At 46.2% G+C, this 13703-nt stretch overlaps 1 protein-coding gene across 1 annotated transcript in view; it reads left to right on the top strand.

Annotated features, from left to right (window-relative positions):
• The window catches only part of LOC124018346 (inactive carboxypeptidase-like protein X2), a 41408-nt gene extending 32185 nt beyond the window's left edge, over positions 1-9223 (top strand). The window contains exon 8 of the mRNA XM_046333618.1: positions 8245-9223. Coding sequence (XP_046189574.1) covers positions 8245-8522 — 278 coding nt within the window. The 3' untranslated portion in view covers positions 8523-9223. The remainder of the gene's footprint in view (positions 1-8244) is intronic.
• Positions 9224-13703: the final 4480 nt, after the last annotated feature.

Below are 13703 nucleotides of genomic sequence, written 5' to 3' on the forward strand. Positions count from 1 at the left end.
GACTGGAGACTGGAGAAGGTAAATCCAAGATGACAATGCGGTATTTTTAAACTTCTTAACAGTTGAGCAGGAGAGATGAGAGTGCCTCTTTTCATGGAGTAGGTTAGAATGCCCTCTTCTTCCCTTTCTACCCTTCCTCTATGTTCTGCCCTCCCTCTTTCCTCTATGTTCTGCCCTCCCTCCTTCCTCTATGTTCTGCCCTCCCTCCTTCCTCTGTGTTCTGCCCTCCCTCCTCCTCTATGTTCTGCCCTCCCTCCCTCCTCTGTGTTCTGCCGTCCCTCCTTTCTCTGTGTTCTGCCCTCCCTCCTTCCTCTATGTTCTCCCCTCCCTCCTTCCTCTATGTTCTGCCCTCCCTCCTTCCTCTATGTTCTGCCCTCCCTCCTTCCTCTGTGTTCTGCCCTCCCTCCTGCCTCTATGTTCTGCCCTCCCTCCTTCCTCTGTGTTCTGCCCTCCCTCCTTCCTCTATGTTCTGCCCTCCCTCCTTCCTCTATGTTCTGCCCTCCCTCCTCCTCTGTGTTCTGCCCTCCCTCCTCCTCTGTGTTCTGCCCTCCCTCCTCCTCTGTGTTCTACCCTCCCTCCTTCCTCTATGTTCTGCCCTCCCTCCTTTCTCTGTGTTCTGCCCTCCCTCCTCCTCTGTGTTCTGCCCTCCCTCCTTCCTCTATGTTCTGCCCTCCCTCCTCCCTCTATGTTCTGCCCTCCCTCCTTCCTCTATGTTCTGCCCTCCCTCCTTCCTCTGTTCTGCCCTCCCTCCTTCCTCTATGTTCTGCCCTCCCTCCTCCTCTGTGTTCTGCCCTCCCTCCTTCCTCTATGTTCTGCCCTCCATCCTTCCTCTGTGTTCTGCCCTCCCTCCTCCCTCTATGTTCTGCCCTTCCTCTGTGTTCTGCCCTCCTTCCTTCCTCTATGTTCTGCCCGCCCTCCTTCCTCTATGTTCTGCCCTCCCTCCTCCTCTGTGTTCTGCCCTCCCTCCTCCTCTGTGTTCTGCCCTCCCTCCTCCTCTGTGTTCTGCCCTCCCTCCTCCTCTGTGTTCTGCCCTCCCTCCTCCTCTGTGTTCTGCCCTCCCTCCTCCTCTGTGTTCTACCCTCCCTCCTTCCTCTATGTTCTGCCCTCCCTCCTTTCTCTGTGTTCTGCCCTCCCTCCTTCCTCTATGTTCTGCCCTCCCTCCTTCCTCTATGTTCTGCCCTCCCTCCCTCCTCTGTGTTCTGCCCTCCCTCCCTCCTCTGTGTTCTGCCCTCCCTCCTTCCTCTATGTTCTGCCCTTCCTCTATGTTCTGCCCTCCCTCCTCCTCTATGTTCTGCCCTCCCTCCTTCCTCTATGTTCTACCCTCCCTCCCTCCTCTGTGTTCTGCCCTCCCTCCTTCCTCTATGTTCTGCCCTTCCTCTATGTTCTGCCCTCCCTCCTCCTCTGTGTTCTGCCCTCCCTCCCTCCTCTGTGTTCTGCCCTCCCTCCTTCCTCTATGTTCTGCCCTCCCTCCTTTCTCTGTCAGTTCAGTCAGTGAATTCCTAGAGGATTGCTTTGTGGAGCTCTTTGCCTTTCGCTGTTGCCAAGTATCAAGATGTGCTGCTTTCTTCCAGGGCTATATTTGCATACAGGATAGTTAACTTTGACTGGCTTAAAACAAGTTTTTTTTTTTGGTGATTCACAGTCCGTGGCCTATATGATGGAATGCAATGTGGATCAGAATGCTGACACGTGCTGTGAACTCTGAACTTTCTCACATTTCTTCTGATACGTAACCTACAATACATATGCAGCACCTCTCTCTCTCTCTCTCTCTCTGTCTCTGTCTCTCTCTCTCTCTCTCTCTCTCTGTCTCTCTCTCTCTCTCTCTCTTTCTCTCTCTCTCTCTCTGTCTCTCTCTCTCTCTCTCTCTCTCTCTCTCTCTCTCTCTCTCTCTCTCTCTCTCTCTCTCTCTCTCTCTCTCTCTCTCTCTCTCTCTCTCTCTCTCTCTCTCTCTCTCTCTCTCTCTCTCTCTCTCTCTCTCTCTCTCTCTCTCTCTGTCTCTCTCTCTGTGTCTCTCTCTCTCTCTCTCTCTCTCTCTCTGTCTCTCTCTGTCTCTCTCTCTCTCTCTCTCTCTCTGTCTCTCTCTCTCTCTCTCTCGCTCTCTCTGTTGTGTAATCTGAGGGAAATATGTCTCTCTAATATGGTCATACATTGGGCAGGAGGTTAGGAAGTGCAGCTCAGTTTCCACCTCATTTTGTGGGCAGTGAGCACATAGCCTGTCTTCTCTTGAGAGCCATGTCTGCCCTACGGCGGCCTTTCTCAATAGCAAGGCTATGCTCACTGAGTCTGTACATAGTCAAAGCTTTCCTTAATTTTGGGTCAGTCACAGTGGTCAGGTATTCTGCCGCTGTGTACTCTCTGTGTAGGGCCAAATAGCATTCTAGTTTGCTCTGTTTTTTTGTTAATTCTTTCCAATGTGTCAAGTAATTATCTTTTTGTTTTCTCATGATTTGGTTGGGTCTAATTGTGCTGCTGTCCTGGGGCTCTGTAGGGTGTGTTTGTGTTTGTGAACAGAGCCCCAGGACCAGCTTGCTTAGGGGACTCGTCTTCAAGTTCAAATCAAATCACATTGTGTTAGTCACATGCGCCGAATACAACAGGTGTAGACCTTACAGTGAAATGCTATCAAGCCCCTAATAAACAATATATATAATAATAAAAAATAAATATATATAATAATAATAATAAAATACAAATAAGGATTAAAAGTAACAGATAATTAAAGAGCAGCAGTAAAATAACAATATATATACAGGGTGTTACGGTACAGAGTCAATGTGGAGGCTATATACAGGGGGTACCGGTACAGAGTCAATGTGGAGGCTATATACAGGGGGTACTGGTACAGAGTCAATGTGGAGGCTATATACAGTCAATGTGGAGGCTATATACAGGGGGTACCGGTACAGAGTCAATGTGGAGGCTATATACAGGGGGTACTGGTACAGAGTCAATGTGGAGGCTATATACAGGGGGTACCGGTACAGAGTCAATGTGGAGACTATATACAGGGGGTACCGGTACAGAGTCAATGTGGAGGCTATATACAGGGGGTACCGGTACAGAGTCAAGTCAATGTACCGGTACAGAGAGGCTATATACAGGGGGTACTGGTACAGAGTCAATGTGGAGACTATATACAGGGGGTACCGGTACAGAGTCAATGTGGAGGCTATATACAGGGGGTACCGGTACAGAGTCAATGTGGAGGCTATATACAGGGGGTACTGGTACAGAGTCAATGTGGAGTCTATATACAGGGGGGTACAGAGTCAACAGAGTCAATGTGGAGTCTATATACATACAGGGGGTACCGGTACAGAGTCAATGTGGAGGCTATATACAGGGGGTACCGGTACAGAGTCAATGTGGAGGCTATATACAGGGGTACCGGTACAGAGTCAATGTGGAGGCTATATACAGGGGGTACCAGTACAGAGTCAATGTGGAGGCTATATACAGGGGGTACCGGTACAGAGTCAATGTGGAGGCTATATACAGGGGGTACCGGTACAGAGTCAATGTGGAGGCTATATACAGGGGGTACCGGTACAGAGTCAATGTGGAGGCTATATACAGGGGGTACCGGTACAGAGTCAATGTGGAGGCTATATACAGGGGGTACCGGTACAGAGTCAATGTGGAGGCTATATACAGGGGGTACCGGTACAGAGTCAATGTGGAGGCTATATACAGGGGGTACTGGTACAGAGTCAATGTGGAGGCTATATACAGGGGGTACCGGTACAGAGTCAATGTGGAGGCTATATACAGGGGGTACCGGTACAGAGTCAATGTGGAGGCTATATACAGGGGGGTACCGGTACAGAGTCAATGTGGAGGCTATATACAGGGGTACCGGTACAGAGTCAATGTGGAGGCTATATACAGGGGGTACCGGTACAGAGTCAATGTGGAGGCTATATACAGGGGGGGTACCGGTACAGAGTCAATGTGGAGGCTATATACAGGGGGTACCGGTACAGAGTCAATGTGGAGGCTATATACAGGGGTACCGGTACAGAGTCAATGTGGAGGCTATATACAGGGGGTACCGGTACAGAGTCAATGTGGAGTCTATATACAGGGGGTACCGGTACAGAGTCAATGTGGAGGCTATATACAGGGGGTACCGGTACAGAGTCAATGTGGAGGCTATATACAGGGGTACTGGTACAGAGTCAATGTGGAGGCTATATACAGGGGTACTGGTACAGAGTCAATGTGGAGGCTATATACAGGGGGTACCGGTACAGAGTCAATGTGGAGACTATATACAGGGGTACTGGTACAGAGTCAATGTGGAGACTATATACAGGGGGTACCGGTACAGAGTCAATGTGGAGACTATATACAGGGGTACCGGTACAGAGTCAATGTGGAGGCTATATACAGGGGGTACCGGTACAGAGTCAATGGGGAGGCTATATACAGGGGGTACCGGTACAGAGTCAATGTGGAGGCTATATACAGGGGGTACTGGTACAGAGTCAATGTGGAGGCTATATACAGGGGTACCGGTACAGAGTCAATGTGGAGGCTATATACAGGGGGTACCGGTACAGAGTCAATGTGGAGGCTATATACAGGGGGTACCGGTACAGAGTCAATATGGAGGCTATATACAGGGGTACCGGTACAGAGTCAATGTGGAGGCTATATACAGGGGTACTGGTACAGAGTCAATGTGGAGGCTATATACAGGGGGTACTGGTACAGAGTCAATGTGGAGGCTATATACAGGGGTACTGGTACAGAGTCAATGTGGAGGCTATATACAGGGGTACCGGTACAGAGTCAATGTGGAGGCTATATACAGGGGGTACCGGTACAGAGTCAATGTGGAGGCTATATACAGGGGTACCAGTACAGAGTCAATGTGGAGGCTATATACAGGGGGTACCGGTACAGAGTCAATGTGGAGGCTATATACAGGGGGTACCGGTACAGAGTCAATGTGGAGGCTATATACAGGGGGTACCGGTACAGAGTCAATGTGGAGGCTATATACAGGGGGTACCGGTACAGAGTCAATGTGGAGGCTATATACAGGGGTACCGGTACAGAGTCAATGTGGAGGCTATATACAGGGGGTACCGGTACAGAGTCAATGTGGAGGCTATATACAGGGGTACCGGTACAGAGTCAATGTGGAGGCTATATACAGGGGGTACCGGTACAGAGTCAATGTGGAGGCTATATACAGGGGGTACCGGTACAGAGTCATATGTGGAGGCTATATACAGGGGGTACCGGTACAGAGTCAATGTGGAGGCTATATACAGGGGGTACCGGTACAGAGTCAATGTGGAGGCTATATACAGGGGGTACCGGTACAGAGTCAATGTGGAGGCTATATACAGGGGGTACTGGTACAGAGTCAATGTGGAGGCTATACAGGGGGTACTGGTACAGAGTCAATGTGGAGGCTATATACAGGGGGTACTGGTACAGAGTCAATGTGGAGGCTATATACAGGGGGTACTGGTACAGAGTCAATGTGGAGGCTATATACAGGGGGTACCGGTACAGAGTCAATGTGGAGGCTATATACAGGGGGTACTGGTACAGAGTCAATGTGGAGGCTATATACAGGGGGTACCGGTACAGAGTCAATGTGGAGGCTATATACAGGGTATTACGGTACAGAGTCAATGTGGAGGCTATATACAGGGGGTACTGGTACAGAGTCAATGTGGAGGCTATATACAGGGGGTACCGGTACAGAGTCAATGTGGAGGCTATATACAGGGGTACCGGTACAGGTCAATGTGGAGGCTATATACAGGGGGTACCGGTACAGAGTCAATATGGAGACTATATACAGGGGGTACCGGTACAGAGTCAATGTGGAGGTTATATACAGGGGGTACCGGTACAGAGTCAATGTGGAGGCTATATACAGGGGGTACCGGTTCAGAGTCAATGTAGAGACTATATACAGGGGGTACTGGTACAGAGTCAATGTGGAGGCTATATACAGGGGGGTACCGGTACAGAGTCAATGTGGAGTCTATATACAGGGGGTACCGGTACAGAGTCAATGTGGAGGCTACATACAGGGGGTACGAGTACAGAGTCAATGTGGAGGCTATATACAGGGGGTACCAGTACAGGGTCAATGTGGAGGCTATATTCAGGACCGTGCCCCAGGACTACCTGACATATTGACTCCTTGCTGTCCCCAGTCCACCTGGCTGTGCTGCTGCTCCAGTTTCAACTGTTCTGCCTTATTATTATTCGACCATGCTGGTCATGAACATCTTGGCCATGTTCTGTTATAATCTCCACCCGGCACAGCCAGAAGAGGACTGGCCACCCCACATAGCCTGGTTCCTCTCTAGGTTTCTTCCTAGGTTTTGGCCTTTCTAGGGAGTTTTTCCTAGCCACCGTGCTTCTACACCTGCATTGCTTGCTGTTTGGGGTTTTAGGCTGGGTTTCTGTACAGCACTTTGAGATATCAGCTGATGTACGAAGGGCTATATAAATCAATTTGATTTGATTTGATACCGGTACAGAGTCAATGTGGAGGCTATATACAGGGTGTACCGGTACAGAGTCAATGTGGAGGCTATATACAGGGTGTACCAGTACAGAGTCAATGTGGAGGCTATATACAGGGGGTACCGTTACAGAGTCAATGTGGAGTCTAAATACAGGGGGTACCGGCACCTGAGGTTATTGAGGAAGCTATTTAGAAGCCTCTTGGACCGAGACTTGGCACTCCGGTACCGCTTGCCGTGCGGTAGCAGAGAGAACAGTCCATGACTAGTGTGGTTGGAGTCTTTGACAATTGGATGGCAGGAAGCTTGGTCCTAGTGATGTACTCTGTAGTGCCTTGTGGTCGGAGGCCGAGCAGTTGCCATACCTGTCAGGATGCTCTCGATGGTGCAGCTGTAGATACATTTTGAGAATCTGAGGACCCGAATCCAAATCTCCTGAGGGGGACTAGGTTTTGTCGTGTCCTCTTCACGACTGTCTTGGTGTGCTTGGACCATGTTGGTTCATCTCTCTTTAGGTGAAGGCTTTGCTATGGGAGGTTGGTGAATCGCTTCCTTTTAGGTGGTTGTAGAATTTAACGGCTCTTTTCTGGATTTTGATAATTAGTGGGTATCGGCCTAATTCTGCTCTGCATGCATTATTTGGTGTTCTACGTTTTACACATAGGATATTTTTTTTGCAAAATTCTGCATGCAGAGTCTCAATTTGTTGTTTGTCCCATTTTGTGATTTCTTGGTTGGTGAGCGGACCCCAGACCTCATAACCATAAAGGGCAATGGGCTCTATGACTGATTCAAGTATTTTTAGCCAGATCCTAATTGGTATGTTGACATTTATGTTCCTTTTGATGGCATAGAAGGCCCTTCTTGCCTTGTCTCTCAGATCGTTCACAGCTTTGTGGAAGTTACCTGTGGCGCTGATGTTTAGGCCAAGGTATGTATAGTTTTTGTGTGCTCTAGGGCAACAGTGTCTAGATGGAATTTGTATTTGTGGTCCTGGCAACTGGACCTTTTTGGAACACCATTATTTTTTCTCTTACTGAGATTTACTGTCAGGGCCCAGGTCTGACAGAATCTGTGCAGAAGATCTAGGTGCTGCTGTAGGCCCTCCTTGGTTGGTGACAGAAGCACCAGATCATCAGCAAACAGCAGACATTTGACTTCGGATTCTAGTAGGGTGAGGCCGGGGCTGCAGACTTTTCTAGTGCCCGCGCCAATTCTAATAAGAAACTATGCAGAAGATTTAGGTGCCACTCACTCACTCACTCACTCACTCACTCACTCATTCACTCACTCACTCACTCACTCACTCACTCACTCACTCACTCACTCACTCATTCACTCACTCACTCACTCACTCACTCACTCACTCACTCACTCACTCACTCACTCACTCACTTTGTCACTCACTCTCTGTCTCTCTTTGTCTCTCTCTCTCACTCCTCTCTTTGTCTCTCACTCCTCTCTTTGTCTCTCTCTCACTCCTCTCTTTGTCTCTCTCTCACTATTCTCTTTGTCTCTCTCTCACTCCTCTCTTTGTCTCTCTCTCACTCCTCTCTTTGTCTCTCTCTCTCACTCCTCTCTTTGTCTCTCTCTCTCACTCCTCTCTTTGTCTCTCTCTCTCACTCCTCTCTTTGTCTCTCTCTCACTCCTCTCTTTGTCTCTCTCTCTCACTCCTCTCTTTGTCTCTCTCTCTCACTCCTCTCTTTGTCTCTCTCTCTCACTCCTCTCTTTGTCTCCCTAGCGGCGGACGGGGACTACTGGAGGCTGTTGAACCCAGGAGAGTACAGCATCACGGTGAGGGCCGAGGGCTACAGCGCCAGCAGTAAGGTGTGTGAGGTGGGCTACGACATCGGAGCCACCCGCTGTGACTTCACCGTCAGCCGCACCAACCTGTCACGCATCAAGGAGATCATGGAGAGATACAACAAGCAGCCCATCAGACAGCCTCTCAGGCCGCCCGTCAGGCAGCTGCAAGCACGCAGGCCCGGCCCCCGACACAGACGTGTGAGGACATCATAGGGGGCCCCCGCCAGGGAGCGTTAGAGAGAACGAGTAGCCTGGTCCCTCACCTGAATGCGCTGTCTTGCCAACACCTGTGGTCATTGTTCTGCCAATCTGCCAATGACCAGAGGGTTTTACAGCACAAACTGATCTGGGACAAGGCTCGGTGTGAAGAGAGCAATTGAGAGACAGACTCGAACATCTCTCTCTCTAGTTCGGATCCAACATCTTCTTTGATCGGGACTCCTTTCTCTGTTGTGGCACTCTGGTGGAAGTGCAGATTGGAGATTGATGGTAAAAAGATGAGATATTTTGAGCGATAACGGTGTGTTTTTCTGTATTAAAAACAAGGTTCTGTTCTTTCAACCATGAATTAAGCTCTCTGGTGCTTACTGTAAAATAAGTGTATTTTTTGGGGGGGGGGCATCTTAAATGTTGCAATGACTTCTCTACCAAAGAGTTATTACAGTATACATGGTGAACCCGAAAAGTCCAATTTTTACTTTGCCATTATTTGGTAATGAAATTGTCAGTCTATATTTCAAATGATGAATTTTGACCATGGATATTACCATGTGTCTCTCTACTAACTCATGCAGTACCAGTACCAGTACAGTACCAGTACAGTACCAGTATAGTACCAGTACAGTACCAGTACCAGTACAGTACCAGTGCCAGTACCAGTATAGTACCAGTACCAGTACCAGTATAGTACCAGTACAGTACCAGTACAGTATCAGTACCAGTACCAGTACCAGTACCAGTATCAGTACCAGTACCAGTACCAGTACCAGTACAGTACCAGTACCAATACCAGTACCAGTACAGTACCAGTACAGTACCAATACCAGTACCAGTACCAGTACAGTACCAGTACCAGTACCAGTACCTGTACCAGTACAAAGCAGTAATAACTGTCTTACCGAAACGTTTACAAGCTTTATCCTTGCAAGTAATATCTTTTGAAATTGTTAAATAATAAATAAAATGATGCATATATTTTGAATGTAGTACCAGTAAGTACAGTACCAGTAAATATTGTATTTTTTATATAATGCCACTCCTCATGTTACTTTTCTGCGTTCAGAAAGGATTTAAAGTCGTAAGGATTTAGAGTCCTAAAGGATTTAAAGTCCTAAAGGATTTAAAGTCGTAAGGATTTAGAGTCCTAAAGGATTTAAAGTCCTAAAGGATTTAGAGTCCTAAAGGATTTAGAGTCCTGAAGGATTTAGAGTCGTAAGTATTTAGAGTCCTAAAGGATTTAGAGTCAGTACCAGTATTTAAGTACCAGTACCAGTTTACCAGAGTACCAGTACTACCAGTAAGTACCAGTACCAGAGTACCAGTACCAGTACCAGTAAGTACCAGTTCCAGTCAGTACCAGTTTAGAGTACCAGTACCAGTACAAAGGATTTAAAGTCCAGTAAAGGATACCAGAGTCCAGTAAAGGATGTAGAGTCCTAAAGGATTTAAAGTCAGTAAGGATTTAGAGTCCTAAAGGATTTAAAGTCCTAAAGGATTTAGAGTCCAGAAAGGATTTAGAGTCCTAAAGGATTTAAAGTCGTAAGGATTTAGAGTCCTAAAGGATTTAAAGTCCTAAATAATTTAGAGTCCTGAAGGATTTAGAGTCCTAAAGGATTTAGAGTCATAAGGATTTAGAGTCCTAAAGGATTTAAAGTACCCTACAGTAAGTATTTAGAGTCAGTAAGTATTTAGAGTACCTATAGGATTTAGAGTCAGTAAGGATTTAGAGTCATAAGTATTTAAAGTCCTAAAGGATTTAGAGTCAATGAAGGATTTAGAGTCAGTAGAGGATTTAAAGTACCAGTAAGATTTAGAGTACCTAAAGGACCAATAGAGTCCTAAAGGATTTAAAGTCAGTACCAGGATTTAGAGTCCTAAAGGATTTAAAGTACCTAAAGGATTTAGAGTCCTAAAGGATTTAGAGTCCTAAAGGATTTAAACTACCAGTTCCAGTTTTCAGCTCATTTATCCCCTGATTTACAGTAACAGTAAAACAATTACCAGTACAGTCCAATACCAGTATAGTACCAGTACAGCTGGTACCAGGTAGTACCAGACATCACCAGTTAGGGGGGGTATTACCTCTTTTGTTCTCTACTGCTCCTCTATTGGTCCTCATGCAAAGGGACGAGGCCGATGACATCACGAATTCCCCCATTCAAACCAACTCTTTGAACGCCCGACTCATTAAAGGTTGCAGTTGTGTCTTAAAAAAACACTATTTTGCTCAAAACGTATGTTTTTTTACCACTTTAGTACCAGTGTTTACCAGTACTGTATTTATAGATGTACCAGTACCTGTACCAGTACAAAGCAGTAAAACTATCTTACTGAAACGTGTACAAGCTTCATCCTTGCAAGTAATATCTTTTGAAATTGTTCTTGGAATAAATAAATAAAATGAATATTTTGAATGTAATAAATATATACATATATATGCATTTATATTTGAAGAGCTTTGAACACTGTCGTCTCTCTGAAATCCTACCATGTTATTTGAAGATGTTCTGAAAGGTTTTGTTGGTTCCTACCAAAAAGGTCAAAGAAAAACAACTGAACATGGTGATAGACTAAAGGATTGAGAGTCCTAAAGGATTTAGAGTCCTAAAGGATTTAAAGTCCTAAAGGATGAAGTCAATGTTAAAGTCAGATTTAAAGTCCTAAAGGATTTAGACCATTCATGTCTAAAGGATTTAAACTCCAGGCTGCTTTTCAGCTCATTTATCCCCTGATTTTCTTAATCAAACTTGATTGGAGCTGGTCCCACATTTCCTCATCATGACAACAGCCTTCACAACAGAATCACATTAACTGGATTTTTAGCAAGACATCAGTTAGGGTCGTTATCAATTTAATTTTCAGAGTATTTTCTGCTCCCTACCTAGCTAGCTATCACCAGTCGGATGAGAAGCAAGCGACAAGCAAAGGAAGATAGCTAGCTAGTTTATATTTCCTATGGAAGGGTTTTCATATGGTTGAAGTCATTTGTATAAACTAAATCAGAGCACAGACAAATAAGCTAGAACATCCGTTGAAAATATAATTTTCCGGGACGTTTAAAATAGGCTCATTTTCAAGTCAATAAGACTGTAACAACTGTGATGACAATATATCCTAGCTAGCTATATTCTTCCATAAAGTGTAGCTAGCTAGCTATATTCTTAAATAAAGCATAGCTAGCTATATTCTTCCATAAAGCACACTTATCCAGAGCGATTTATAGTTAGTGCATTAATCTTAAGATAGCTAGGTGAGATTCGAGAGCTTGAAGGTTTGATCTGGGGTCCCCCCCCCGTGGAGAGGTTTGAGAGCCACGACTCTATTGTACTGTACTGTGCTGTCCAAACTTGTGAAACATGGATGTCTATGATTGGTCTTTGATTGGGTCACTTGTATCGAAGTGGTTTTAAGGAGTCCCGTCCGTGGACTTTGAAATTAAAGGCCGGTCCGGACCTCACCAAGAAAAAGACATCCGGTCTGAACAGGACGAAGACAAAGACATCCGGTCTGAACAGGACGAAGACAAGACATCTGGTCTGAACAGAACCAAGACATCCGGTCTGAACAGAACCAAGACATCTGGTCTGAACAGAACCAAGACATCTGGTCTGAACAGAACCAAGACATCTGGTCTGAACAGAACCAAGACAAGACATCTGGTCTGAACAGAACCAAGACATCTGGTCTGAACAGAACCAAGACATCTGGTCTGAACAGAACCAAGACATCTGGTCTGAACAGAACCAAGACATCTGGTCTGAACAGAACCAAGACATCCGGTCTGAACAGAACCAAGACATCCGGTCTGAACAGAACCAAGACATCCGGTCTGAACAGAACCAAGACATCCGGTCTGAACAGAACCAAGACATCTGGTCTGAACAGAACCAAGACAAGACATCTGGTCTGAACAGAACCAAGACATCTGGTCTGAACAGAACCAAGACAAGACATCTGGTCTGAACAGAACCAAGACAAGACATCTGGTCTGAACAGAACCAAGACATCTGGTCTGAACAGAACCAAGACATCTGGTCTGAACAGAACCAAGACATCTGGTCTGAACAGAACCAAGACATCTGGTCTGAACAGAACCAAGACATCTGGTCTGAACAGAACCAAGACAAGACATCTGGTCTGAACAGAACCAAGACAAGACATCTGGTCTGAACAGAACCAAGACATCTGGTCTGAACAGAACCTAGACATCTGGTCTGAACAGAACCAAGACAAGACATCTGGTCTGAACAGAACCAAGACATCTGGTCTGAACAGAACCAAGACATCTGGTCTGAACAGAACCAAGACATCTGGTCTGAACAGAACCAAGACATCTGGTCTGAACAGAACCAAGACAAGACATCTGGTCTGAACAGAACCAAGACATCTGGTCTGAACAGAACCAAGACATCTGGTCTGAACAGAACCAAGACATCTGGTCTGAACAGAACCAAGACATCCGGTCTGAACAGAACCAAGACATCCGGTCTGAACAGAACCAAGACAAGACATCTGGTCTGAACAGAACCAAGACATCTGGTCTGAACAGAACCAAGACATCTGGTCTGAACAGAACCAAGACATCTGGTCTGAACAGAACCAAGACATCTGGTCTGAACAGAACCAAGACATCTGGTCTGAACAGAACCTAAAAAAAGACATTAAAAGCCATTGGCAGAGATCCCCCTTAATGGGTAGTAGATCACAGATTTCTTTCCAAATGCTGACTAATTCAGTACGTTCCTGGAACTGGTATGTGATTAATGTGAGGCAGCTGCTGTTGATATTCACCCCCTCCCCTCTTTAAAGGGAGAATCCACGTGTTTTGCATAAATGCAAATAGCCATGTCGATGATGTAATTACTAGGACACGGTTTCCCGATAACAATGGAACTTAAAGCTTCCCAAGTTTTTTTTAACAATGAATCTATAAACGGATGTAGAACTTACATGCATTCACCACATAGGGAGAACTTTCAATAAGTTTGTCGTTGTTAAAGCATGTGTCGATACTGATAAATCGACAGAAAGGCAGCGTTAGGCCTTGTGCTGGAAAACCTTGGTAGAGCATGGGTGGAGTAGGCAGTGTGGTGCTGGAAAACCTTGGTAGAGCATGGGTGGAGTAGGCAGTGTGGTGCTGGAAAACCTTGGTAGAGCATGGGTGGAGTAGGCATT

Source organism: Oncorhynchus gorbuscha, unplaced genomic scaffold, assembly GCF_021184085.1.
Source record: "Oncorhynchus gorbuscha isolate QuinsamMale2020 ecotype Even-year unplaced genomic scaffold, OgorEven_v1.0 Un_scaffold_487, whole genome shotgun sequence".
Lineage (NCBI taxonomy): Eukaryota > Metazoa > Chordata > Actinopteri > Salmoniformes > Salmonidae > Oncorhynchus > Oncorhynchus gorbuscha.